General features: G+C 37.3%; 1 protein-coding gene across 3 annotated transcripts; it reads left to right on the top strand.

Moving 5' to 3' along the window:
* Positions 1-307: 307 nt before the first annotated feature.
* On the top strand, positions 308-26,248 carry PSMA3 (proteasome 20S subunit alpha 3). 3 transcript variants are annotated; one of them, XM_082616767.1, is made up of 11 exons: positions 308-445; positions 3,459-3,541; positions 10,318-10,436; positions 13,101-13,202; positions 13,281-13,354; positions 15,395-15,467; positions 17,014-17,079; positions 20,306-20,352; positions 22,164-22,231; positions 23,553-23,617; positions 24,026-26,248. In XM_082616767.1, the coding sequence occupies exons 3-11, from the start codon at positions 10,434-10,436 to the stop codon at positions 24,068-24,070; spliced, it is 543 nt and encodes a 180-aa protein (XP_082472893.1). In that variant the 5' UTR covers positions 308-445; positions 3,459-3,541; positions 10,318-10,433; the 3' UTR covers positions 24,071-26,248. The 3 variants fall into 3 exon arrangements, with proteins under 3 accessions (XP_082472893.1, XP_082472891.1, XP_082472892.1); XM_082616765.1 differs by having other exon boundaries at positions 10,313-10,436; positions 24,026-25,217; XM_082616766.1 differs by lacking the exon at positions 17,014-17,079 and having other exon boundaries at positions 10,313-10,436; positions 24,026-25,216.
* The last annotated feature ends 1,654 nt before the right edge of the window (positions 26,249-27,902 follow it).

A 27,902-nucleotide genomic window follows, 5' to 3' on the forward strand; every position in this document is an offset into this window, starting at 1 on the left:
TCTTTGTAAGAGTATAAGAACATCTCTCTGCTTTGTTCTAACAAAGAATTAGGCAGCGAAAGAGAGGGATAAAAGATAAATAATAATTCCTAGGAAAAGGAATGGCGCAGCTCCTCAAGCCACACGAAAACTTAAAGTTTCTCAACGACCCTCAACACCAAAACCTGACTGTCAGAAGAAGTAAGAAGCAGGATCCTACTAACCCCACTTTTGCTTCTGCACATGCGCGTTGCCCCCCACGCACATCCCCTTCCTTTTCCCACAATCCTCTGTTCCTGGGCTAAGACCCCAGGAACGAGCCACAGAGAAGGCTATTGGTGGAAAGAACAGCCAATGAGAGAGCCTGTTACTAGTCTGCGTGCTGCAGTGTGAGGGGATCACTTTAGACCCTGAAGAGCTAGGCGTTGCAGTGGGTTTTAGCGCGATGAGCTCAATCGGCACCGGGGTGAGTTCGTTGTCTCTCGGCGTGATGGTCTAGCATAAGGATTAGCGTGGGAAGGGAACGCGGACGGACTGCGAGGGGTGCGCTGACTCGGGGTGCGCTGGTACTTCCTGGAGGCAGGTGGGCCGCTTCCAGTTGCGTGGTGGACCGGCGGTCTTTCCGACTCTGATTTCTAGGCCGCGTCTGCAGTGACCGTGGCTTGAAGCTTCTCAGCTCAGGTGTGGCGGGCTTGCCGCGCAGCAGTTAGATTTGGAACCGCTTTGGGTTGCTGAGTCACTTTTCTTTGGTCGCTTAGGGAAACCGAAAGTGGAAACTCGTGGGGCCTGAAATTGTGTGTGAGTGAAGGGTTTGGGCGACAGCCTCTTGAGAACCACTGAGGCAAGGCGGCTTGAGAGTCCAAGGGCTGAGACGCCGCTTTCCAAGGAACCCCTTTGCAGTTCCTGGGCTGCTGCTGCCTCACGGGGATTCTCTGTCTTTCCCTCGAGTGTAGTGATGGACCGCTCTGTATGAGTCCCTGGAGCCTTCTCAGAACTGATAAGAAAAATAGTCTAAAAAGCGGAATCGGAAGAATCCTTTTCATTTTTCCTTTGTCTCAGCTTTTCCTGTACAAATTACTTAACAGCACTATGAGGTGTCCATACCGTTAAGCGTTTAAATGGTTAGCTACAGACTTAACCGCTTCTGACTTTGAAGAGACAGTTCAGGAATTTGGAGTTGGATTTGTTAACTTTTTCGGCCTATTACTTTCCTTTGTCAAACGTACTGCATATATGCAATCTTCTGCATACTCCTTTTATGTATTTCTCCATGTAGAAAATACAGTTTTTGTTTAGAAATATTTATTGGTGGTTTCCAGTAGAGGCATTGAATAATGGGTTTCTCAGTTCATTTTATACTCCTACTGTGCACAAGACTTTTTGTACTCACCATTAGGCCCAAATACTGGTTTTCCGAGTTTGATAATACGCAACTTTTACTTGGAATGGTTTAATCCATTCGGTTATGAGATGCTAAGATTGTCATACCGTTTTTGGATTAGTTGATGCTCAGTAATGCCTGTTGTAGCAAATTGACTTTGCAACTACATTAATATTACCCTAGATTAATCGTGTTCTAAAGGGTTCTACAAACCCTTTAAAAATATTTGATAATATAACCAGGTGAGATATTTCGGTATTACAGTGGTAGAGTTAAGGATCTTCATTTAACAAATCAACAAACTGAGACCAGGAAGCACCACTGTTGAAGACTTACCTACTGTCTTTACTTGTCCCAAGAACTCCGGATATGAAGACCTGTCTTCTTGGCATTTCTCTCCACTTGATTAATAGCCATTTCAAATGACATGTCCAAAGTAGATCTCTGGGTTTTCTTTTTCCCTTGCCATTTTGCATCTCCTACAATTTTCATTTCAGTGAATGGGCGAGTTCTAGTTGCGCAAATGAAAAATAATCTATGATGCATTTTTAATTTCTTTCTTTTTTTTTTTTTTTTTTTTTTTGCGGTACGTGGGCCTCTCACTGCTGTGGCCTCTCCCGTTGCGGAGCACAGGCTCCGGACGCGCAGGCTCAGCGGCCATGGCTCACGGGGCCAGCCGCTCCGCGGCATGTGGGATCCTCCCGGACCGGGGCCCGAACACGCGTCGCCTGCATCGGCAGGCGGACTCTCAACCACTGCGCCACCAGGGAAGCCCCTAATTTCTTTTTTACTCTACTCCTAGAGCCAATCCATTAGCAAGGTTTTTTTGATTGGACCCTCCAACGATAACACCTTCCATCTCTTTTTCTCTAGTCTAAGACACTACCTTTGGAATAATTAATCTCTGCTTCCACCCTTGTTCCCTCTCTAATTAATTTTCCAGATGAACAACGTTTTAAAAAAATTAGACACAACCTCTCCCCCTTCCCCCCCCCCCCAAACTCCAATGACTTTCTGTTGGATTTAGAATAGAAATGTAAACTTCCTACTCCAGTCTAAAAGACTTAACATAGTTTGGCCCTTATATGCCTCTGATATAGTTTACTCTTCTGTTTACCACTTATGGTGCTCAAGATACAGTGGCCTTATTTCTTTTTCTTATTGTGCTCAGCTTATTTCTACCCTAAGGTCTTTTATGCCAAATACCAGGACGCTCCTCCTCCATATCCTAAATGACTAATTACTTGTTATTAATTCTAGCTTAGCGTAAATAACTAAATATAATTGCCCCAGCAATGCCTTACTTGATAAGGTAGTCTGTGGTAGTCCCTGAGCCTATCACTTCACCCTGTCTTATTTTCATCATAGTACCTTTTCTGATTTACTGCTGTATCTTCAGCTCCTAGATTTGTTTGTGGTCTGATTTTTGAAGATGAAGGACTTCTAGAATGAGTAGTCTTTGTATTTCCTTATAGTGACTAACATATAATAGATGCTTATTAAATGTCTGAATGCTAAATGATGTGTCCAAGGTCCCTTAGTTTTTTGTTTTTTTTTTTTTTGCGGTACGCGGGCCTCTCATTATTGTGGCCTCTCCCGTTGCGGAGCACAGGCTCCGGACGCGCAGGCTCAGCGGCCATGGCTCACGGGCCCAGCCGCTCCGCGGCATGTGGTATCTTCCCAGACCGGGGCACAAACCCGCGTCCCCTGCATTGGCAGGCGGACTCTCAACCACTGCACCACCAGGGAAGCCCCAAGGTCCCTCAGTTTCTTAGTGCCACAGGTATGAATTAAAATGCTCCAATGCTGTTTTTACCATAGCAGTTTTTTCAGAAATGAGCCATGTCCTGTGTGGGAAAAGTTCTGACTTGATGCAGGACTTGTATCCATTGCTTTTCTAGTAGAAATCTAAAGTGTATAACTTTGTCTTAGCTTCTGTTGCTGCTCTGACATGCTTCCCCTTTCTCTTTAAAGAAAAATCTTTGTTGAGATTTAACACACATTTCTGATGTGTAAGCCATTTAGGAAAAAAAAAAGTGTAAGGTTATTACTGCCAAAGATACATCATTTTAAGCTTATTATTGCCTTTTCCTCCTAGTATGACCTGTCAGCCTCTACATTCTCTCCCGATGGAAGAGTTTTTCAAGTTGAGTATGCTATGAAGGCTGTGGAAAATAGTAGGTAAGAAACATTGTTTTACTTGAAATTAGCATGTTTTAACCAGGTATTAAATGTCTTCTTTTCTATATTTTTGGTAATTAGGGTTTGTTATGTTACTTTGGCACAGAATAATATATGCCCTAAAATAATCTCAATTTATTAGTCATTTTCAGATCTCTCTTTAGGCCACATCTTTCCATGTGCGTATATTTCCAGTTGACTCCAGAATTATCCACTTAGACATTCTGCCAAGTCTCAAATGAAGTGTACAAAACCAAATTCGTCAACATCTTTGCTAGACCTTTTTTCCTTTTTCAAATTCCTGATACATATCATTGTTTTCCTTGGCCATTAGGATTGTGACTTTATTGTCTCATCTTTTATTTACTTGTGTTTTAAATGTTCTGTGCAGTTGGTCACATGATCATCTCAGCAGGGATGTTTTTTATTTTTCTCTTCTGCTGCCATACTCCAAAAGGTGTAGGATCACTAAGATATTTTCCTGTTGGACTTATTTCCTTCACTCTGTCTTTTTTTGTTGAGAGTAATTCACTAAAATGATTCCTTGCCACCACTATAACATCTTAGTAGAATTACTGGCTTATTGACAAATTCTCTGAGTCTTATATTGAAGAATTTTTGCAATCAGTTATACTTATATGATCACTTTTTAATTTTTTAATTTAATTTTTTTTTATACAGCAGGTTCTTATTAGTCATCCATTTTATACACATCAGTGTATACATGTCAATCCCAATCTCCCAATTCATCCCACCACCACCACCACCCCTGCCGCTTTCCCCCCTTGGTGTCCGTACGTTTGTTCTCTACATCTGTGTCTCATATATGATCATTTTTAAAAAATCATTTCTAATTGAACATAGTCTGCACAAACTGGTTTCATTTTTAATTTTTTTTAATAGAGTTTATTTATTTATGGCTGCGTTGGGTCTTTGTTGCTGCGCACAGGCTTTCTCTAGTTGTGGCGAGCGGGGGCTACTCTTCATTGCGGTGCCTGGGCTTCTCATTGCGGTGGCTTCTCTTGTTGCGGAGCACAGGCTCTAGGCGTGCAGGCTTCAGTAGTTGTGGCACGGGGGCTTCAGTAGCTGTTGCTCACGGGCTCTAGAGCACAGGCTCAGTAGTTGTGGTGCATGGGCTGAGTTGCTTAGTTGCTCCGCGGCATGTGGGATCTTCCCACGCCAGGGCTCGAACCTGTGTCCCCTGCATTGGCAGACAGATTCTTAACCACTGAGCCACCAGGGAAGCCCCTTTAATTTTTTTTATTGAGGTATAGTTAGTTTACAATGTTGTGTTAGTTTCAAGTGTACAGCTCAGTGATTCAGTTATATATATATATATATATATATATATATAGATAATAAGTGTATTTTTGAATCGAAAGCAGCTTTGGGATGAAATAAAGGACTTAAAAGAAATTTCGTTCATGACGCCTCATTCAGATCTCTCAAAAAAATTTTTTTAGGCCTACTAAACAAATGGTGTTGGTGTTTGAGCTTGGTGTTTTCATTATAAAGAAAACCTGTGTAGTAGGGAAGTGTTTCCAGAATTTTAGAAAAATCCACATGTAGATGTAGTTTTTTCATTTTCTACTAGTATCTTCGATATTTGATTATGGAAGTTTCATGAGGGTAGAGACTGTAACTGGTCTTTGCATGTGCTAGCACGTAGCCCTCAGTGGTTACTGAATAAATAAATGTTCATTTTTTGTTCCATTTTCTGGGTGGTAGAAAGAAGGTATGTGGATTTCTAATGGTTTATGAAATAGTATTTTAAGGTTTTTGAGCAAAAATATATTTTAAGTCTTCTTACAGGATTTGTTAATGAAGCTAGTAGATTCTGTGTTTAAATGTTTTATAGAGATTGTTACTTACAAACTGTCAGTATCTGATAATATAATAGAAGTAAGGCTGTTAAGAATTTTAGGCTGCACTGTATTTGTCGTTGTGTACAAGGCCTGAAAGAGTTCAGAAGAGAGTCAAATTCAAGAAAAAAGTTGATAATAAAAAAAGTTAAAAATTAAAAAAAAAATGAAAGCAAATAAGTGTACTGGGAAAACTGGACAGCTACATGTAAAAGAGTGAAATTAAAACATTTTTTCACACCAGACAGAAAAATAAACTCAAAATGGATTAAAGACCTAAAAAAAAAAAAAAGAAAAAAAGAAGTTGACACATTTTTTTTCCTGTTGGTAAAAGAAGATAGGCTCATAGGCCAAGGAACTGGAGAAAGACTTGAGGAAGTCATTGTTTTTCTCTTCCTCCTTTGCATTCTTGCATTTTCATTGGTGTAAAAAACTGGTGGGAGATGTCTTGACTAAGAGAAAAACTGGAGATACATTTTGAAGTCATCTGTAACCCAGAAAATTGAGACTAGCCTGTGAGGGTCTGTGTATCTTAGCAGTTTGTTTTCTATAAAGTATTTCTAAATATGGTTTAAAACAGTTACATTTAAGCAAACTTGAAGAAATATAATTTTTAAAAATGAATGTATTTTTTTCTGCATAAAGAAAAATTACTAGGAAAGTTCCTCTTTTAAAGGGATCTGTGTAACTTGGTATGATGGAATACTGGATGAGGATCAGATGTCAATTTTTCTCCTAGCTGCTGCCTAATAGTAATATTATATAGGTTTCCACTATTCAGTCCTCTGAATGTTACTCTTCTGTCTGTAAAATTGGGATGTGGACATCTAACCTAACTACTTCACATACCTTACCATAAGAATGAAATTTGAAAATGTTTGTTTTGTGGGCACAGAAAGCAGAAAATAGGAAAATTACATATGAATTTTCTTACGAGTCTGGCATATAAACTGATAGTTAGAAAACATTTAACCAAATAATTTGATATGATTATATTCCTGCATTAAAAAGAGATAAATTCTTTTTAAAAAATTTTTTAATTTATTTTATTATTTTTTGGCCGTGCCTGTACAGCATGTCAGATTTTAGTTCTCCAACCAGGGATCAAACCCGTGCCCCCGACAGTGGAAGCGTGGAGTCTTAACCACTGGACTGCTAGGGAAGTCCTGGAGATAGAAATTCAGTCTCGGGAATTTAGAAGGCAAATACTTTTGAGTACCTGTTACGTTAAGCATAGGAACTACCAAAACAAATAATTGACGTATAAGTGAATACTTAAAAACATTTTATTAAAAAATATATATCATGATCAAAACTATTTTATAAAAGTATGCTCCTAGCAGGTAATATGCAAAAGGAAAAAAGGGGTAAAATAATAATCTTTCCCTTTAGCCTCATTGAGGAGACAAGATATGAAAGGAAGATTGTGCAACATAACTGAAAGGCTGGATTGTTTGGAACAAAAATGTACACAAAATTTTGGCCTTGGGACCCTTTTATACTTGGAAAAAAAAATCACTGAGGACCTTGAAGAACATTTAATTATGTAGGCTGTAGGTACTATCAATATTTAACATCACCCCAAAGAGCATTTATTTATGCAGGTTATTGGTTCATCAATATTTACCATATTAGAAATTGAAACTGAAAAATTAAAAATACTTATAAATTCATTTAAGTAACAGTAATAAACACAATTGCATGTTAACAAATAATTTAAATTAACATTTATTAAAATATTTGAGTAACATTAATAACATTTTTTTTAGAAGATGTTGGGGGTAGGAGTTTATTAATTTATTAATTTATTTTTGCTGTGTTGGGTCTTCATTTCTGTGCAAGGGCTTTGTCTAGTTGTGGCAAGCGGGGGCCACTCACTATCATGTCCTCTCTTGTTGCGGAGCACAGGCTCCAGACGCGCAGGCTCAGTAGTTGTGGCTCACGGGCCTAGTTGCTCCACAGCATGTGGGATCCTCCCAGACCAGGGCTCTAACCCGTGTCCCCTGCATTAGCAGGCAGATTCTCAACCACTGTGCCACCAGGGAAGCCCATTAATAACATTTTTAATGCAAATTACTTTTCCAAAACATAGAAAAAATGTAGTGAGAAGAGTGGCATTGTTTTACATTTTTGTAAATCTCAATAATTAATTGAATCTTAATAAAAGAGAGTCTAATATTTCCTTCTGCTTCAATATGTTGTTACTTTTGTTGGGGCTTGTGAAACAAATCAGGCTTCATGTTGTTTTTTGATACTATACCAAAACTGGACAAATGTTAGTTTGTTAAAGATTAGTTGCAGTGTGGAGTCAGAAAACATAACAATTAACTTTTTCTACTTTTACATTAAAATCTGTTGGGCTCTCTTACACTTGGCATGTTTTACCCGTCGACATTGTTGAGTTGGTCATTTGGAAAATATTGGTTCACTGAGTTATAACAGAGCTTCCAAATTAGACATATTTCATTATAAACTATCAGAAACATCACACTTTTTTTTTTTTTTTGCGGTATGAGGGCCTCTCACCGTTGTGGCCTCTCCTGCTGCGGAGCACAGGCTCTGGACGCACAGGCCCAGCGGCCATGGCTCACGGGCCCAGCCGCTCCGCGGCACATGGGATCCTCCCGGACCGGGACACGGACCTGTGTCCCCGGCATCGGCAGGGAGACTCCCAACCACTGTGCCACCAGGGAAGCCCAGAAACATCACACTTTTTAATATCACCTCCAATCTGTTTATTAAAGTTTTGGGAAGCAAACTCACAGTGGTGAATGTTTTCTAAAATTCCAATTTATGCTTGAAAACTCAAATTTTATCACTGGCAAGGAAATTTTGTCATTTGTTTACCTTGAAGCAACAGGCTCACTTTGTTCATTTTAGAAAAAAGTCTGCCACATAGCTAAGTGGAAATAACCATAGTTATTATTCTTTGATGATAAAAACAGATGTTCCATGACAAACTTCACAACTCAAAACAGTTTTATCAGTGCTTTTTCCTTTGGGCAACCATTGTATTTTGATGTACAGCAGAAGTACTTTGACTACCTTTCATTTTGTTAGGATAATAAAAAGACAGGTACTCAAGGATTGATACCCAGTAAAATTAATTACTGCTTTATCAAGGACATTCTTAACTAAAAATGGCTTTTTTTAAACTGTGAGAGTGTATCAATGAAGAATACAATGATTAGTAGTTTACTGCTACCATTTGCTGTTACTGCCTTATTTGTGTTAAAGTGCCAGCGGTTTTACCCACCAGTGCTTCTATACCATTGGTGCAAACATCCACACAGTGGAAAAAGGCAAATGATATCTTTGTATTTTTTTTTTTAATTTTTTGGCCGTGGCATGTGGGATCTTATACTTCCCCGACTAGGGATCGAACCTGTGCCCCCTGCAGTGGAAGCATGGAATCTTAACCACTGGACCGCCAGGAAGGTCCCGTCTTTGTATTTTTATGAAAATAATTTTGACCTCACAAACCACACTTTTAGAACTTTTAGTTTAGAAAAAAGAATGTTTTAGATTCTGAAAGGTGAGGAAGATGATGAGTTGGAATAATTGGGAACGGCTACCTGAGGCTATTCAAGCGACTTTGCAAAAAGTTTGTGGAAATTTATTTAAATGGGCAGTGGTGAGGAGGAAGTGTATTCTGGTACCCAGGATAACCGCAATAAAGACAGAAAAGCAAAAATGAACATTAAGGTGTTTGAGGGGTGACAGCGAGGTTGAATTTGGTAGAGCACAGGACCTCTATAACAAGAAACTGAATTCGCTAGATGGGCTTTGCAGATTCTTGGGGAGTGCTGAAAGCTGGGCCAAGGAGTTTAAACTTGAAAAGATACCTGAAGTGTGGGGGAAGGAGTGTCTGCAATTCTTTACATATTTGTGCATGTGGCTCAGCTCATTTTTCTTGTTGTTTCTCTTTGTTAAAAGAATTAGAAGATGAAAGTAATTCATGTATTTTCATCTTGAAATGGCAATGTATAATTTCTCCACATTTTACTTCAGATTATTTTTTTATCTACTTTGTTTTAAACAGTTGTACAAAATGTTTATTCTTTTACACTTATTGTAAGCAACATATGGTTATTGCAGAAAAAGCAAAAGAAAGAAAAAGAATTATAATCTTTCCACCGAGAATAGTCACTGGTAACTTTTTAGTTTGTTTGTAGCCTGTCTTTTGTATGCATATTATGTACCATTTTTAAAAAAATAATAAATTTATTTTTTTGGCTGCATTGGGTTTTCGTTGCTGCATGCAGGCTTTCTCTAGTGTGGTCAGCGGGGGCTACTCTTTGTTGCAGTGTGCGGGCTTCTCATTGCCGTGGCTTCTATTTGTTGGGGAGCACAGCTCTAGGCGCATGGGCTTCAGTAGTTGTGGCACGCGGGCTCAGTAGTTGTGGCTTGCGAGCTCTAGAGCGCAGGCTCAGTAGTTGTGGCGCACAGGCTTAGCTGTTCCACGGCATGTGGGATCTTCCCCTCCCAGGACTCGAACCCCTGTCCCCTGCATTGGCAGGCAGATTCTTAGCCACTGCGCCACCAGGGAAGCCCTTAAATACCATTTTTAATGCACATGACTTTAGTCGGCATTTGTTGTAAGATGGCTAATATATGCTAGACACTGTGCCATTTGGTACATATTTTGTTGGCATCTTTTTTCACTTACGTATTAATCTTTCCATGTCATGATATGAGATTTTTTGGTCACATGATTATTTATATGGATCTAATTCATCACATTTTAGACTGTTTGCCCTTTCTAGTTTTCAAATGTATTTATTTTAAAGACTTGATATGCTTTAAGAAACAAATTTGCCTGTTTTTGTGGGGTTTTTTTTTAAACTTGGGTTTACAAAGTTTCTTTTATTTTCAGTTAAAAAAATTGATTTTCTTCTGCTTGTTTCAGTACAGCTATTGGAATCAGATGTAAAGATGGCGTTGTCTTTGGGGTAGAAAAATTAGTCCTTTCTAAACTTTATGAAGAAGGTTCTAACAAACGACTTTTTAATGTTGATCGGCATGTCGGAATGGTAAGGTTACATTTAAAAATGTTCCTTTTTGCCTTGTCCAGTTTCTTGTGAAGTAACTAATTGGAATATATGAAAATGTGATTGTTAAGAACCCATTTAATACTTTAGCATTGAGGCAGAAACAGCAGAGAGCAGCTGTAGAAGTAATCAGAAAGTTACTGGTTTGTGAACAGCTCACTGTCTAAAAGGAAGGTAGCATTCTTATTGTATAACCTGATTGGAGGTAGATATGAAAAACCAAGTTGCCTTAAGAAAAGGAGGGGAGGGGGGAGGGGGTGAGAAGTATGGGTTAAAAAGAAATCTTGGTAGCATAGATCAATGAAGGTACATGCTTGAGAGGCAATGAATCTTTGGCTTTTTGTATCCTTTCTGGGGATCACTGTTACACTGAAGATGTTATCAGAAAGAGAAGACCTTTATAGTAAGGTGGAGCATCAGGAAAGGATGTCTGATGAAGGGAAAAGTGGACACATGCTTTCTAGTAGCTTCATAAGCATCACTGTATTTATTTCATGCAGCTGGTATCTTGAGTGACTGCTTTGCACAGTTGCAGGCCAAGACATAGATACATTACTGGTATATACTGAAGTCATCCTATATAGATGTCAGACTTTCTTCAGTAAGAGCAACAATCCAAAAAAAAGAAGAGAAATGATTTTTAACTTTGCTTACTGAAAAGTCAAGAAAAGAGAACACCTGTGTGCTAGGTACTATGCTAGTTCTTTACATAAATTATCTCATTTAATCCTGACAACCCAGTGCAAGTAATATTAATCCCATTTTTACAGATGAGAAAAAGACTCACAGGTGGTAAAGAAATATGCTGGGATTCACACTTGGGTCTGCATGGTCTGTGTGTTACTCTAGAGACCACTCTGCAGGGTGAGATCCTATAGGACCCACTCATTCTGCTGAAATACCAGTAGCTTTGTTATTTATAAATGAGATGTGTTAGAAACACAAAAAGGACTAGCAAAATATAGCCAGTAAACTATAAAGCTACAGATAAAATTTTTTTTTTCTTCTTCAGATATTTTTTTTGAACTTGTTTTCTCTCCTGAACAAATTTATTATTGCCAGTGAAACTGGTGTGTTTTCTTGAAACTTGCCAGATTGTAACCTAGCTGGTATGAGGTAGTGAATCCTGCTTTCTTTCACTTAAAAAAACTTTAGATAGGTATATTTTGGAAAAAAATCATATATGCTTATAAGCACTTTAGTGATGGAAAGAATTTTATCATCCTAGAATTTTCACATTTGTCCCATTTGTTATTTAAAGCCAGGAAATTGATGGCATTCCTTATAGCTGGAAATTGGCAAAACATTAGACATTGAACGGGGTTGGAAAAAATGAAGGATTAATGTTCTGTCTCCAAGTGATTTGATAAATTTTTAGACTTCACAGTGGGTTTTATCCAAAGCAATGGAAGATTGTTTAAATGGTGAAAATTACTACCTGGGTATCCTTGTGGAAGTTATTCTAAACAAGAGTTTTCTAACCTGCAAAACTATGGTGGTAATAGTACCTACTTTCATGTATAATTATGTAAAATGCTTATTAGCATGTAATGAATGATCAATAATATGTTAAGGATTTTCCTCATTATTACTACTACTAGGTAGCAGTAGAAAAAAAGGCTATTAAAAATTTTGATAGTACTTATTTTTAAATTTTGCAAATCTTCTGTGCCACTGGTTCCCAGTACCCATAAGTGTTTCAGTAGTTTTTTCTGTTTTCATAGCTTCCCTAGACCAAAAGAAATACCCAGTGGTTCTGTTTATTATATATGTAGGTCTAAACAACTAAGTGGTTGTGTCCTTAAAACTTAGTAGCTGTAAAAACAAAAACAAACTCACCACATACAGCAAAAGAAAAATATTTTAATTTTTAAACAGTCACAGTTAACTAATGTGTACTGCACAACTTCTTAAACTTTGGAATTGGATTAGATGCCACCCCCCACCTCCACCCCGTTTCCTGTGCCACATTGTTTTTTGCACAGTACTTATTTTATATCACGGCAACCCAGCTTTTCAACGAGCGGATGGCAGTAAAAGGAATGTAGAATGATCTAATGTTGAAACCGTTAACTACTTCAACATATGTTTCCCCCAAACTTAAAATGCCCCACAACTCTGAGTTCACTATAGTGCCCTGGGATGTCTCAGCACGTGGTTTGGTAATTGCAGTTCTAAGCCACCAGATTTGTGGTTTGTCATGTTTTGGTTTGGCATTATAATTTATTAGTAAGCTGAAAAAGGAATTTGAGGTTGTGCCTTTTAGATGAAAACTTTTAATAACTTTTTGAACACAGAATGGCTTTAAATAAAGGATCAGTTCTAACCAAAACGAATGGTTATATTCTTCTCTGTTGTTGTTTTGTTCTTTATAATGAAGTGGCGAATGGGGAGACATGGAGGTTTTTCTGAATGTGATCAATGGACAAAACAACGTAGTCACACTTGGGAAATTTCCAAATTGTAATCCCGTACTCAAGCATCAAAATGCCAGAATGCCTTGTAAAGAAAGACCTTTAAGCCAAACAGATTTATTCTAATGGTGATACTTGTTAAAAATATCAAATAAGCCTGTAATAATTACATCCTTTCCTTGATTTGTGATAGGAATGTTATCTACTGAATTGGTACTTTTTTTTCTTTCAGGCAGTAGCAGGTTTGTTGGCAGATGCTCGTTCTTTAGCAGACATTGCGAGAGAAGAGGCTTCCAACTTTAGATCTAACTTTGGATATAACATTCCACTAAAAGTAAGCTGATAACATGTTGAAGAGCCTTTGGAACAGAAAGAGAAGAGTATTAATAAGCTCTTCTGTTTTTCCCCACAGCATCTTGCAGACAGAGTGGCCATGTATGTACATGCCTACACACTCTACAGTGCTGTTAGACCTTTTGGCTGCAGGTATGAAATTTATTGAGATATTCAGTGATATCTGTATGTAGGTATTTGTTTTCTCAGAATCTAATTAGCCTTTTATACCCTTAAAAAATGAAGTATCATCAAGAAGTATTAGGGCAGTGATTAAATAAAATGATGTACATAAAAATAAAAACTGAAAAATGAAAGACTATGCAGATTTGGACAGGATAGAACAGAGAACTCATAGTAATATTTTAATCTAATTATAATAAATTCTCTGGAGGAAGGTGGTCAAAAGGTATATAAACTTTTTTTAAAATAAATTTATTTTTGGCTGCGTTGGGTCTTCGTTGCTGTGCACGGGCTTTCTCTAGTTGCAGCGAGAGGGGGCTACTCTTCGTTGCAGTGCACGGGCTTCTCATTGCGGTGGCTTGTCTTTGTTGTGGAGCACGGGCTCTAGGCATGTGGGCTTCAGTAGTTGCGGCGCATGGGCTCAGTAGTTGTGGCTCACAGGCTCTAGAGTACAGGCTCAGTAGTTGTGGTGCACGGGCTTAGTTGCTGCTCCGTGGCATGTGGGATCTTCCAGGACCAGCACTCAAACCCATGTCCCCTGCATTGGCAGGCGGATTCCTAACCACTGCCCCACCAGGTTAAGTCCCAAAAGGTATATAAACTTTTAAAGTTTAAGATAAGTAAGTACTAGGGATATAATGTACAACATGATGACTATAGTTAACACTGACATGTGATAAAAAGGAAAAATTTTAATATAGTAGATCCCTTAGAGTTCTCAACAAAAGGAGGCACTTATTTTTCTTTTAATTGTATCTATATGAGATGATGCATGTTAACTAAACCTATTGTGCTAATCATTTCACAGTGTATGTAAATCAGACCATCATGCTGTGCACCTTACATTTATATAGCGATGTATGTCAATTATTTCCCAATAAAACTGGGGGAAAAAATTCTCTGGAACTAAACCCAAACATTTTCAGGAAATGGCAAACTGATTTTAAATATATTCCATGTTGTTACTATTTAGTAGCCAATTATACTGACACTTCAGTTTTCTCATTAGTTTCCATCTGATATACTTTAAGCAATAGGTCAGATGTTCTTAAATGGGATGTGGCTGTTACAATATTCTGCACATGAAATGATAAGGCTGGTTTCTTTTCTACTTGTAATTTCAAAAAATCAGTAATTCATATGATTTTTAATACCCTAATTTTAATTTGCTGAGCATAAAAAAATGTGTTGAACCAATTTTCCTGCAATTTTTATTGCAGGAAAATAAATGGAGGAATACCGGGGAATAGCCAGAAAAGAATGAAGGGTGGAACAAGAGTTTTAGGTAGTTTCAATGTATTCACATCAGGAATTTTGTCCCCTTGGCTTTTTCATGTTTATTCATTTAGCTGTTGGGCCCCCTTATTACTTGTCCATCTATCAGTACTCCTTTCTCTCCACTGCTATCCTCTCAGGAAAGTTTCATCAGAAAGTTTAATACTAAACAAAGGCACATGAATTTTGAGAAGTTTTCAAGTATACACTAGTTTTTATCCAAACCACACTATCAAAGTGCTTACTGTGAGTTATATGGATATTAGTAAATGTTTGTCTTAGAAAGTACAATTGCATTTTTATCACAGTACTTTTTATTTTTTAAATTTTATTTATTTTTTATAAATTTATTTTTGGCTGCATTGGGTCTTTGTTGCTGCGTGTGGGCTTTCTGTAGTTACGGCGAGCGGGGGCTGCTCTGCGTTGCGGTTCGGAGGCTTCTTATTGCAGTGGCTTCTCTTGTTGCAGAGCACGGGCTCTAGGTGCCTGGGCTTAAGTAGTTGTGGCTTGCAGGCTCTAGAGTGCAGGCTCAGTAGTTGTGGTGCACGGGCTTAGTTGCTTAGTTGCTCCGCAGCATGTGGGATCTTCCCAGACCAGGGCTTGAACCTGGGTCCCCTGCGTTGGCAGGCGGATTCTTAACCACTGTGCCACCAGAGAAGGCCTATCACTGTACTTTTTGATACTTTTCTGGTATTAAGAACCATGGTTTAAAATTACTAATTTACTTTTATGTAGTTTCATGTTAGGGTCTTACGGTGTGAATGATGGTGCACAACTCTACATGATTGACCCATCAGGTGTTTCATATGTGAGTAGTTTTGAATCATCTGAAATTCTATTTCTGGTTTAATGGTCTCTCTTTAGCACTTAAATCATGTATTTGGATTATCTGAGGTTTCTTTAATATTCATTCAAGGAAGGTAACATTTTTTCTTGTTTTAACATTAATGACAATAACCTACAGATATGAGGCAGAGGAAAGATCTGTGGCTTTTTTTGGTTTGTTTTCTGGCCGAGCCATGCCACATGCAGGATCTTAGTTCACCCAGCAGGGATCGCTCCCTGCATTGGGAGTGTGGAGTCTTAACCACTGGACCATCAGGGAAGTCCCAGATTTGTGGCTTTAAATATGCTATTATAGAAACTGCATAGTGAACATAAAATATTGAATATGTGCTATTTCCTTTATTACTACAGTATTAGCAGCATCTTAAAAATGAACGTAATGCTGTCCCTTTTATTTTTTTTATTTTTATTTTTTTGCGGTACGCGGGCCTCTCACTGTTGTGGCCTCTCCCATTGCGGAGCACAGGCTCCGGACGCGCAGGCTCAGCGGCCATGGCTCACGGGCCCAGCCGCTCCGCGGCATGTGGGATCTTACCGGACCGGGGCACGAACCTGTGTCCCCTACATCGGCAGGCGGACTCTCAATCACTGTGCCACCAGGGAAGCCCAATGCCGTCCCTTTTGAAGTTTTGTTTTTGTTGGGGTTTTTTTGGCTGTGCCATACGGCTTGTGGGATCTTAGTTTCCCACCCGGGGATCTAACCCAGGTCCATGGCAGTGAAAGCCTGTGTCCTAACCACTGCACCACCAGGGAATTCCCCAATTCCCTTTTTAAAAAGGATTTCAAGTGGGATTTCTTGGACCTTTCTCTAATTACCTTTTCTTAAGTGTCTGAGATTTTTATGGTTTTTATTATACTCATTAAAAAAAATGAAGGCTCTTTATGTTTTGTCATTATACACTGGTTACACAAGTAAAAAAACCTTTACAGTATAAATTAGGGGATTCCCTGGCTGTCCAGTGGTTAGGACTCCGTGCTCTCACTGCTGAGGCCCCAGGTTCAGTCCCTGGTTGGGAAACTAAAACCCCACAAGCCGTGCTGGTGTGGCAAAAAAAAAAAAAAAAAAGTATATACACACACACACACACACACACATAATTCATATGTATATATTTTAAAAAGGCTTATTTAACTCTTAGGAATTATTTCTTTCTCTCAAATAACTTCATTTCCATTGTCAGAATGCTAAAATTTTTTCTATTCCTGTCCTCAGAAATGCTTCTAGTTCATGAAGTGTATACATATAATGACATAATTTGTTTTTCTTTGGATATACTTCTTGAAAATAATACAGATTATTCTAGATTTAAGTTAGATATTTTAATTTTTTTGAGTCCCTTGGTGGTCATTAAAATGTCTCTTGACTATATTTCTCCAGATGTGCTTTTGAATGTCATTTAACAACCTTTCATTAACCTTTAAATAAAAACAGTAGTCATTAATGACTTATGATAGTATATTAATTTAATAATACGTATGTATTTTTCGTGTATGTTCTTTTTAAATAGGGTTATTGGGGCTGTGCCATTGGCAAAGCCAGACAAGCTGCAAAGACAGAAATCGAAAAGCTTCAGGTAATACATACATATTTACTGCTTGAAATTTTGCTATAGCATTATCCTCATGTCGTGAAGTTTTATCACCACAAACTAAACCTTTTACTCCAAGTGTGGTTTGCCGTTTTGAGTAGAGCTTTCTGAAGCTGCTAGCTAGGTGGCTGAATAGGAAAGCTGGTAGCATATTACCTGTAGAGTTGGGTCATGGATCCCTTTATGATTTTGGTGGCTGCTTAATCCAAAGAAAATACAAACAAATCTTCATATAATGTCACAAAATCCTTGAAGCCCATTCATGGAGCCCTGTGACCCTTAGGCTGAGAACTTTGCTCTTACTGTATCATTTCTTCCATCTGGAGAACAGCTTTTGTCTGTGGAAGTCTTACACATTAAGAGTCTGTGCTCCTTTGCTTCTCTTTCCTTTTTGTTCCTAGCTAAATAGGGCATGGGAACCCATCATCTGTTAGTGTGAAAAAAGTTTCTTAAAAATTTGCTGCTGGCTTTCCTTTTAGCCATAAATTGATCAACTTAATATTGAAACAGTACCCACCAACTCTTCATTGCTTATCAGAAACTTCCCTAAAAGACAGGTGTATGGGGGCTTCCCTGGTGGGGCAGTGGTTGAGAGTCCGCCTGCCGATGCAGGGGATGCGGGTTCGTGCTCAGGTCCGGGAAGATCCCACGTGCAGCGGAGCGGCTGGGCCCGTGAGCCATGGCCGCTGAGCCTGCGCATCCGGAGCCTGTGCTCCGCGACGGGAGAGGCCACAGCAGTGAGAGGCCTGCATACTGCAAAAAGAAAAAAAAAAAAGACAGGCGTATGATTCATCAACATTTTGGTAAATTACAGTGAGAAAAAATTTTATATACATTTAAATATTAATGCTGTACTGGAGCCTTGCTCAACTAATTAACTTATTCAGCTTATTTAAGGCTAGGTCCTAGAAAACATTTTTTTAGTGCTTGGAATTTAATGCCAAGTTCTAGACCTATAAAAGCCTAATTTATGTTTGGTATTTTAGTACTGATAAAATTGACAAAAGGACTTAAGAGATCATTTAGTCCAAGTCCAGCCCTGGGTTAAACACACTGGCTAGAGTCATAGAATATTGCTTATGAACAATTCACAGACCTAGTAACTCTTAGACCAGTGTTCTTTTCCATTATATACTCCCTGGTTTGTGCTAAGTTCCTGTCTTCTACTCTCTTCTCTTTTGCTTTCATCTCTCCTTAGTATTACATGGAAATTTGAAAATAGAGTGTTTAGTACGATTATCCTTTTGTCTTCTGTGGTTAAATCCTAGCAAGGAATGGGAATACTAACAAATCGTACCTAAGAATTGAGAACGATTACTTCTATTGAGGAACATGTACACTTAATGATGAAAACATATGCTCTAAATCAGAGGTTAGCAAACTGGCCCACTGCCTGCATTTTTTGTTTTTTAAAGTGAAGTATCGTTGATTTACAATGTTGTGCTAATTTCTGCTGTACAGCAAAGTGATTCAGTTATACAAATACATACATTCTTTTTTTATATTCTTTTCTATTATGGTTTATCATAGGATATTGAATATAGTTCCTTGTGCTGTACAGCAGAACCTTGTTTATCCACTCTGTATATAATAGTTACATCTGCCAACCCCAACCTCCCACTCCATCCCTACCCCAGTCTCCTTCCCCTTGGTAACCACAGCTCTGTTCTCTGTGTCTGAGTCTGTTTTTGTTTCATAGATAAGTTCATTTGTGTCATATTTTAGATTGCATACAAGTGATGTCATATGGTTGTCTTTCTCTGACTTAACTTCACTTTGTATAATCTCTAGTTGCATTGCTTTTTAAAGTTTTATTGAAACCCAGCCATATTCAGTCTCTGGCTTTTGCTCTAGTACAACAGTGGAGTTTAGTTGGTGAAGGGGACCAAAGACCATATCCCAATAAGTCTAATAAAATATTTACTACTTGGCTCTTTACAAAAAGAGTTTGCCAACCCCTGCATTACTCTGGTCTGCTTTTCTGCTTGTGTTGTTTTACCAAGAATATAATTTTATGAAATAAACTTTACCAACATACGTAAAAATATTTTTGACATTTAAGATGTATCTTTTCAAGTTTATTTGCCTTTGTATGTTACAATTAATATACTAAATATAGAACTTAACTTGTAAGGGCAAAAGTATGAATATTGGTATTTTCCTTTTCTTCGCTCCCAGTTTTAACATGAAAAAAATTAATCATCAGAAAAGATACTGTACAACAAAAATCTCCATCTAGATTGAGTGAACAGTTGTTATTTTCCAATATTTTACCTATTTGTATGAGCTGGGGCATCAAGATTTCTAAATATAAAAAAATACCAAAAATAAATAATAAGCCTAGATATACAGTAATTGAATCACCTCAAGTCTGGACTGCTGTATGACTATTCATTATTTTTCGCCATTTTCCATCCTCCTCCACATATCCAGAATATGAACACCAGTTTGCTCTTTTTTTGTTTGATTTTGTCAATTGTGTTCAGAAACACATATACCTAAAAAAACTTTTGCATTGGTTACTTCCAGTACCTATAGTACAGCAGACTTTTCTGCTGGGCATTTAAGGGCTGTTTTTCTACCCTGATTTCCAAATGTTCACTTTTGCTTTGTGCAGTTCATTTATCTTCCTCAAAATCAAATCAAATCCAACTATGTTCTAAGACTCCACTCAGATCTTCGTTCTTCAAAGCTTTCCCTGACATTTTGCATTTTTGTCTTGAACAGTTTCATGAGGGACAATTTATTTCACTCCTTCATCCCCCTCTAGAATATAGAAGGTATTCATGGTTTGTTTGCATTTTATTATCCTGAATTGGCTATAAAGAAGAAAAAACATTTCTTTGCTAATGTTTTAAATGTCGGGGTCTGCCTGTGAATAAATTCATAAAGGAATCTAGATTTCTATAAACTTTAATATTTTTCCCAAAATTAGTGGTGCCCAAGGGTTGTCCAGAATATGTTTTGGCATAATCATTAAAAAACATTACACTGTGAATAAAAACTTTGGTTCTGGTCTTTTTGTATTTCAGGTTTTTGATTCTGGTCTTTTTGTATTTCAGGTTATTTTCCTTGGTTCTATATCTGAGAATCTATCTCAAGAGCATGGGGTTACTGATAAAAGTTGTAGAAAAAATCTGAAAAGTTACACAAGTGGAAAGTGCTCTTCTTTGAATCATAACATAATGAATATATATTTTATTTTCTGTAGATGAAAGAAATGACCTGCTGTGATGTTGTTAAAGAAGTTGCAAAAATGTAAGTTGAAATTTTCCTTAGCATTGATAGAAATATTTCACTTGACCTTACCTTATACATTAATCGTAAGAGGCCATTTTGTTTGGAAATAACTTGTTGCATAAGTTTTAGAAGGTGAATCCAACATTCTCAGAAGGCTCATTAAGGAGAATATCCATATTTCAAGTGACAATGAATAGGATGGGGAAAAATAGCTTTTGACAAAATATACTCCTGTTCAGGTGACAGAATTCAAGAATAGGAGGATATAGTGAACCTCTAGGGACTTCATTTGATAGCTCCCGACTTCTTAAATCTCAGAAGTCCCAATAATATTAACCTTAGCTTACAACTTTAAGGTCTACAGCTAAAGTTGTAACAAGGTAAGAGCCATGTTTCAAAACATCTAGAAATCACTGAAGAAAGCCTGAAGTAGTTCATATTACAGTAATAGTAAGCAACAACAAAGCCAGTAAAAGCTCAGTGAACATGCTTCAAAGTCCATGATTTTTTTTACATCAAAGAATGCAGGCATTTGGTATTTCAAAAAATCTAATAAAATGCTGGTGTTGCAGCCAACTTTTCAGAGTTAAAAGTAGTAAATGTAATATTCCAGAGAATTCACAGAGAATTCTAACTATTCCACATTAGAACTACATGAACATGGTCTAGTCAGCATTTTGGGCACGTGTCTCAGGTTTTACATCTAATAACACATGCAAGGAAAAAAAAGTCTTGGAGGGCTCTATTATATAATAATAAATATACTATTTGAATGGTACCCTTAATCTCTATACTGATGGTTGTAGCAAAGTATTAAAATCACAAGTGTTTTATAATTTTGTACTAATCGTCCACCACTCCTGCTACCCTCACTTCCCACCCCCCACCCCCCACCCCCCTTTACCAAGGGACCCTTCCCCCCTTTCCAGTTGTGAAGCAGCAGAATCCATTCCATTCTATGACTTTCAGTTAATAACAACCTAGGGGACACTGGCAACTAACATATAATAGAACTAGTTAAAAAGTGAATAATCCTTATTGAATTGCACAGCAATTTAACATGGTAACTCAATTTCCTTCACTGAGAAGTCTTCTGGAAATCAGTTCTTCCCACACCTTTTATGTTTAGGTATAACACTAGACTCTACTTTGTTCCGTGTAGGAAAGCCATCCCTTTATCTTTTAATAAAATGGAGCACTATGCTTCTTTTACTTAGTTTTAGCAATTTGAAGGTGCTTTCTCAAAGCAAGGCTTTAGGAATACTCTCCAAATTACTTTTCTAACTTTGTTGTGTAAGATGGTGGAAAGTATAAAATAAGAAAGTTTTGCTCTGATACTTTGTTTTTACTTCTACCTTAATATGTTGTGTGACAGTGCCCCCTTGTTGGCAGCAATTTGTCATGTACTGTTTGAAGGCCAGGTTAAGGGACATACCTTAAGGGGTTTAAAAATATTCCTGCCAAGAAGGTGCAGAACGAAGAGACCACTAACTGTAAACTAATGAATTAGTTTGTTTTTAAAAAAAATCAGTTAATGAATAGAAAAAAATATATACTTAAATGGCACACAGGGAATAATGACCTTTCCCCATTTGAATATACGTTCCTTAGGAGGTATGTCTCTAAAAGAATGTATCAAACAACTTGGGTTGTAAAGGTGTAAGGTATATTGAATCCTAGTGTAATTTTCATAATAGACTGTATATAATGTGTGTGTATCATTTTATAGATACTTATATTAGGGATGGCTGTTCTAATTTGCTGAGCTGGGTGCATGAACTATGTATGTAGATGACCAAATGAATGTTAACGTCCTCTTTCTGTTCTAGAATTTACATAGTACATGATGAAGTTAAGGATAAAGCCTTTGAACTAGAGCTTAGCTGGGTTGGTGAAAGTAAGTTATTTTTCTACATTTATTTGCTCTCAGAGTCATCTGTACCAAACCTAATGTACTACTGGGTGCCTTATTTTTTCTTAAAAACAAAAAAAAATTTAGTAATGGTGTATACACATATAAGAGTACGCAAATAACAAATGAATTGATAACTATCACAACATGGGTACATTCATGTAAATACTGCTTTGGTCAACAAGTAGACCAGCCCCCCAGATCACCCCTTAGGCTTCTCCCCAGAGGTAACCACTATCCTGAATTCTAACACCATAGTTCTTGGCCTGTTGTTGAATTTTATATAAATGGAATTAGACGTTATGGATTCTTTTCATTTCTTTTCACAAAATTATATTTGTGTAAATCAGTTGTGTTGTTACGTACAGTAGTATTTTTGTTCATTTGGCTTGCTGTACAGTGTTCTGTTGTCTGAAAATAACACTTTATTCATCTCCTCTTCTACTGTTACACCGTTTAGGCACTTTCCAGTGTTTGTTTACTGTAAAATGAACAATGCAGCTGTGGACATCTTGTACATCTATTGTGGTTCACATATGTAGTAGCATTTTAGAAATATATGTTAAGAGTGGAATTGCTGGGTCATGAAATAGGCACACATTCAACTGCAATATTGGCCACAATGTGTTCTGACCACTGGATGCCCTTCTAATACAAACAGAGCCAGAACAAATTTAGGAGGTACTCTTTTTGAAGGAAAAGCTCTGCTTAATAATTGACTAAAGTTGTGAGTAGTTTATTTACTTTTTTTGAAACATCCATTGCATACTTTTTTTTTTTTTGCGGTACGCGGGCCTCTCACTGTTGTGGCCTCTCCTGTTGCGGAGCACAGGCTCCGGACGCGCAGGCTCAGCGGCCATGGCTCACGGGCCCAGCCCCTCTGCGACATGCAGGATCCTCCCGGACTGGGGCATGAACCCGTGTCCCCTGCATCGGCAGGCAGACTCTCAACCACTGCGCCACCAGGGAAGCCCCATTGCATATTTTAAAAAAGAATTACTGGGAAATCACCATTTTTCTTTCTAGTATGGCAACTGTAGGGCTTCAAGGACAGCTTTTAAAATCTAACCGTGCTGTGAATGAATGCTCAGGACTTAACAGCATCAGGATAAATCTTAGCATAATGTATTCTTTATTATAAGAGCTAAATTTGGGCAGATTTAATATATTATGTAGGGAAAACACACAAAGATGAGTTCAAAGAATCTGGTATTACACTTGTAGATTGGCTAGATTATATGGTATTTGCAAATCACAATTACAGTCCTCGTTTTTAATTCATTTAAATATATGGCTTAATTTACAGTAACTAACGGAAGACATGAAATTGTTCCAAAAGATATAAGGGAAGAGGCAGAGAAATATGCCAAGGTAAGCCACAGCATGAAAACGATTCTAGCTGAAGATACGGAGATACGTTGAATTCTATTAAATAACCCTTAAGAGTTGAGCTGAACTAAAGGATGAAAACTTTCTAGGTTATCCTCAATGGGGATAAAGTTGCCCTGGTTCCAAAAAAATTTTTTTTGTGCTTGTGAGAATGGCAAAGTTTTTTCAGGACATTTAATGCTTTCATACTGTGTGTATCCTATCAAGAATATAGTCATTGATTGTTACAGCAAGATGTACTTAGTTACCCGTTTCTTTACTTGAATGTCTTATTCTAAACCAGTGTTCACTTTCACTTACAAAGAATTTTAATGACAAGTGCTTAATAATTAGATTCAGGCTGTTATAGCAGTGCTAAAAATTGATTTTAAACACTTTTCTCTTTAACAGGAATCTTTGAAGGAAGAAGACGAATCAGATGATGATAACATGTAACATTTACTTCTATTTAACTGTTTAGCCCTTTGGATTAATACATACCCACTGACCAACTTTCATTAAACTTTTGTCTTGTAACGACTGAAGTTTGGTTAATATCTATCTGCTTGACAAAATTGGTGGGGGTAGCTGAGCACGTATTTATTCAGCATTAGGATGTTGCTTTATGCCTGTTGTAAAATTCCTTAGTTAAAATACTGCAGCCAGATGCTTTGGAATCAGATTAATTCAAAACTCCATTTCTTCACTCATCTATAACCTAAAGATCATATCCTGCTGGGCTGTTGTGTAAAAAGTACCTACCAACTTTGCAGGCAGTTGATGCCACTGCCCAGTTTTGTATTTAGTGAGATGGTTGTTGGTCATCAGACACTTAACCTTTAGAATTTTTTTTTTTTTTTTTTTTACTTTGAGGAGTGGATTTAAGGATTCACAAAGTCCCTATCCTGTCACTTAAAGAATTTCTTGATCTGTGAAGTTGAAATAAAAATACCCACATTTTACACTTAAAAATAAATTAGAATACATGTGGAAACAGAACTGATACTGAGTGGAAAAATGAGTATTGGAAGAAACAGTCTGAACTCAGGCCAAGCATGCCAGGTATACACACACCCTTTATTGGCCTCATGCCAGTATCACTCCCTTCAACTGTCATGCTTTCCTGAGGTCACTGAGTTTAGCAGCAGGGTGTTGCCGGACTTTGAGCATCTGTATAGTTTAAACAGCAAATCATTATACCAGAATACTTAACTACTATACAAACAACTCCAGACCAGTATCTCATTACCATGGCTGCTTTTATGTAAAATTACCTGCTACATCTTACAACTCATGTATTTAACTCAGAATGACACCAGTGGCCTTGGGCAGACACCTAAACAACTTAAGCTGGATGGATAATAAGCTGAGTATCCCTAAGCCAATCTGACCATTCTATACTTTTCCAACTTCCAAAGTATGAACGGCACATGAATCTTCTATTTTCATTGTACTGTGTGTACTTCTGTTCTTAAATTCACATTGGAATAGCTAATAATCCTCTTTAAAAGGACAATGGTTCTAAAGGAACTTAAATCCAAGCAGCTAAGCCACCTCAGAAACATTTATCAGATAAATATAAAACTAAGCTTCTCAGCTATTAGAAAAGAAAAGCAATTGATTTTCATACATACTATACAAAGGATTAATAAATAATCTAGGTTCAACTGTAGGGGCACTTCGTAACTACACCACTGAGGCATGACTAGCCTCTGGGGGAAAAAAATGGCTGGCACATTTTACTTTGACAAGATAACAAATTTATTTTCAGCAAAGACTGAATACCTTATTACTATAAACCTCGATACTGGTACCTAGGAAAGAAAATTACAAACGTTTTAAAGAATAAAGTTTTGGTTTAGAGATTACAAATAATATTGGGTTGGCCAAAAAAGTTCGTTCGGGTTCTTCTGTAACATCTCTTCTATTCCACATTATTGTACAGTATCCAATTTTCATTGCCCATCACAATTTGTTTTTAAAAACGGAATGTTTCTGTTACGTAAGTAGAGAATTGCAGTGCAGAAATATGGTCAAGAAGGTTTCTTTCGCTTAACGTGGAACCCAAACATCAAAGCGATTAACATAACCAAGCTGGTGCAAATGATTTTCAACACCTGATTTGGAGATTTTGAGTGTGGGCTTATCTCCTGCGTGGTTTAACGTTGATTGTTCTGAAATTTACGTCTCGATTTGATTGCCATCAACTTGAACTGGTCTCCCCGACCATGGAGCATCGTCCAGCCAGAAATCTCTACCACAAAACTTTGCAAACCACTTTTGACACGTTCAGTCACAGCACCTTTTCCATACACTGCACAAATCTTTTTTTGCCTTCTCAGTTGTGTTTTTACCTTTCTTGAAATAATGAAGCATAATATGCTGTTGCTTTTTTTCCTTCCATCTTCAATATTAAAATGGCTACACAAAAATTCACCAATTTTGATGTTTTTTAAAAAAATGTACGCGATGACAGCTGTCACGATACAATCTAACAAAACTGCTTCGAATGAAGTTAAAGACAACTAAGCGCTACTAAAGCCATCTTATGGAAAAAACCGAATACGTTCAGATAAAAACGCACTTATCTGATAAGACTATCCCTTTGCTTTCATTACTATCATTCTCAAAGGAACCTGAAAAATAAATGAGAAAAATAAAGTTGTATATCCTCAATATGTTTAACTGATTGAAACATTAAAATACTCTTCAAATTATGATTTGAAAAGCAAATTAAGATTACAAATTAATATTTCTCATTAAAAAAATTATCAAAATGCTACTAAGAAATCAGAAGAAATCCACAAATGAAAAAAATGAAGTCTTAATGTAAAACAATTCTAATGCTGTTCCTCACCCTGGAAATGAAACCCAGGCTGAACCTTTTACTTTCCTGCGCTCTACCACATCCATATTGTATTTACTGTGTGTAGGCTATCTCTTAACTGGTCTTTCTGAAGGACTCCCACCACCTGCAAAAGCAAGCCTTCTGAAATGATTGACAGATTTCTCCCTCTCAAAGCCCCTTACACAGTTCCCACTTAATAGTTTTCAAACTATTTTTTTTAAAGGAACTCCAAAATATGAAATAAGAGTGCAGCCTACTCTTTGGCCCCAACCAAGTAGAAGCTTTTGTTCCACCACTGACCAGGTGTATATATCTATTACAATGTTTACTACAGTAAAACTTACAATAATAATATAAATGTATTCCTCCTCCCCCACCCTCCCTTGGGAGTTGTTCAAGAAATCATCTTTGTATCTCTACTGGTGAGCACACAGTATGTAATCAAATGCTAAAGGTATGTATTTTTAAAACTAAAATAACTCATACTAGTTAACTACAGGGCGAGATATTCAATATATTTAAAAACAGTGGTTCACTACTGTATAGATCAGAGGCTTCTAAATTAAGACAAGCGTGGTTTATGATTTGAACAGATCTGGAAAACCTAAGCTCAGGAAATATATAAACTTTGGGGGAATCAATTCTTTTATACCATCATGATAATGGGATTTTTCTTGTTAAAAAAAGTTAGGGCTTCCTCTCTGTCACCATTGTAACCACAATTTCAGAATAAGAAAACCAGCAACATAATTAAAACCAGGATAGTGGTTTATAAGCTAACATAGGTTACTGGCTTTGTCACTTAATAATTGTGTCACTTTGGGCAAGTTACTTATTCCCTCGTCTATAAAATGAGTATTATGTACCACTTAAAATGACATCAAAAACAGGAATACTTAGATACAAATTTAAATTTGTATAATAAGATTTTGTGTTGAAAATTATAAAATGTTGGTGAGAAAATGAACTAAGTAAACTCATCAGAAGACTCAGTATTGTCGTCAGTTCTCCTTAAACTGATTTATAGATTCAATGTAAAACCCAATCAAATTTGCAAAGTTTTTTTTTTGGAGGGGGGAAGGGGGTGTGTTTGTGGAAAGAAATCAACAAGCTATTTCTAAAATTTATTTGGGAAAAGAAATTAGAATAGCCAAAACAATTTCAAAAGAGAAAAAGTTACAAGGCCTATGCCATCTGATTTCAAGACGTACTATAAAATTAATGTAATATTATTAATGGAAAAGAATAGAGTCTAGAAATAGAAATATATGGTTAATTGACTGACAAAGATGCAGAGGCAAATCAATGCACCAAGATAGTGTTTTTCCACAAATGGTGCTTGAACAACTGGACACCAAACACCAAACCATACCTTGTACCATATACAAAAATTAACTCAAAGTGATAAGTCAAAATGTACCTCAGGGCTTCACTGGTGGT

Source organism: Mesoplodon mirus (genome assembly GCF_964341445.2).
Source record: "Mesoplodon mirus genome assembly, chromosome: 4".
NCBI lineage: Eukaryota > Metazoa > Chordata > Mammalia > Artiodactyla > Ziphiidae > Mesoplodon > Mesoplodon mirus.

Bases quoted from the DNA above. Each gene is read 5' to 3' on its own strand.
- PSMA3 (XM_082616765.1), top strand. From the start codon at position 425: ATGAGCTCAATCGGCACCGGG. The intron at 3,542-10,312 runs GTAAGAAACATT...TGCTTGTTTCAG, and splicing joins AAGGCTGTGGAAAATAGTAG to TACAGCTATTGGAATCAGAT. The intron at 10,437-13,100 runs GTAAGGTTACAT...TTTTTCTTTCAG, and splicing joins TTGATCGGCATGTCGGAATG to GCAGTAGCAGGTTTGTTGGC.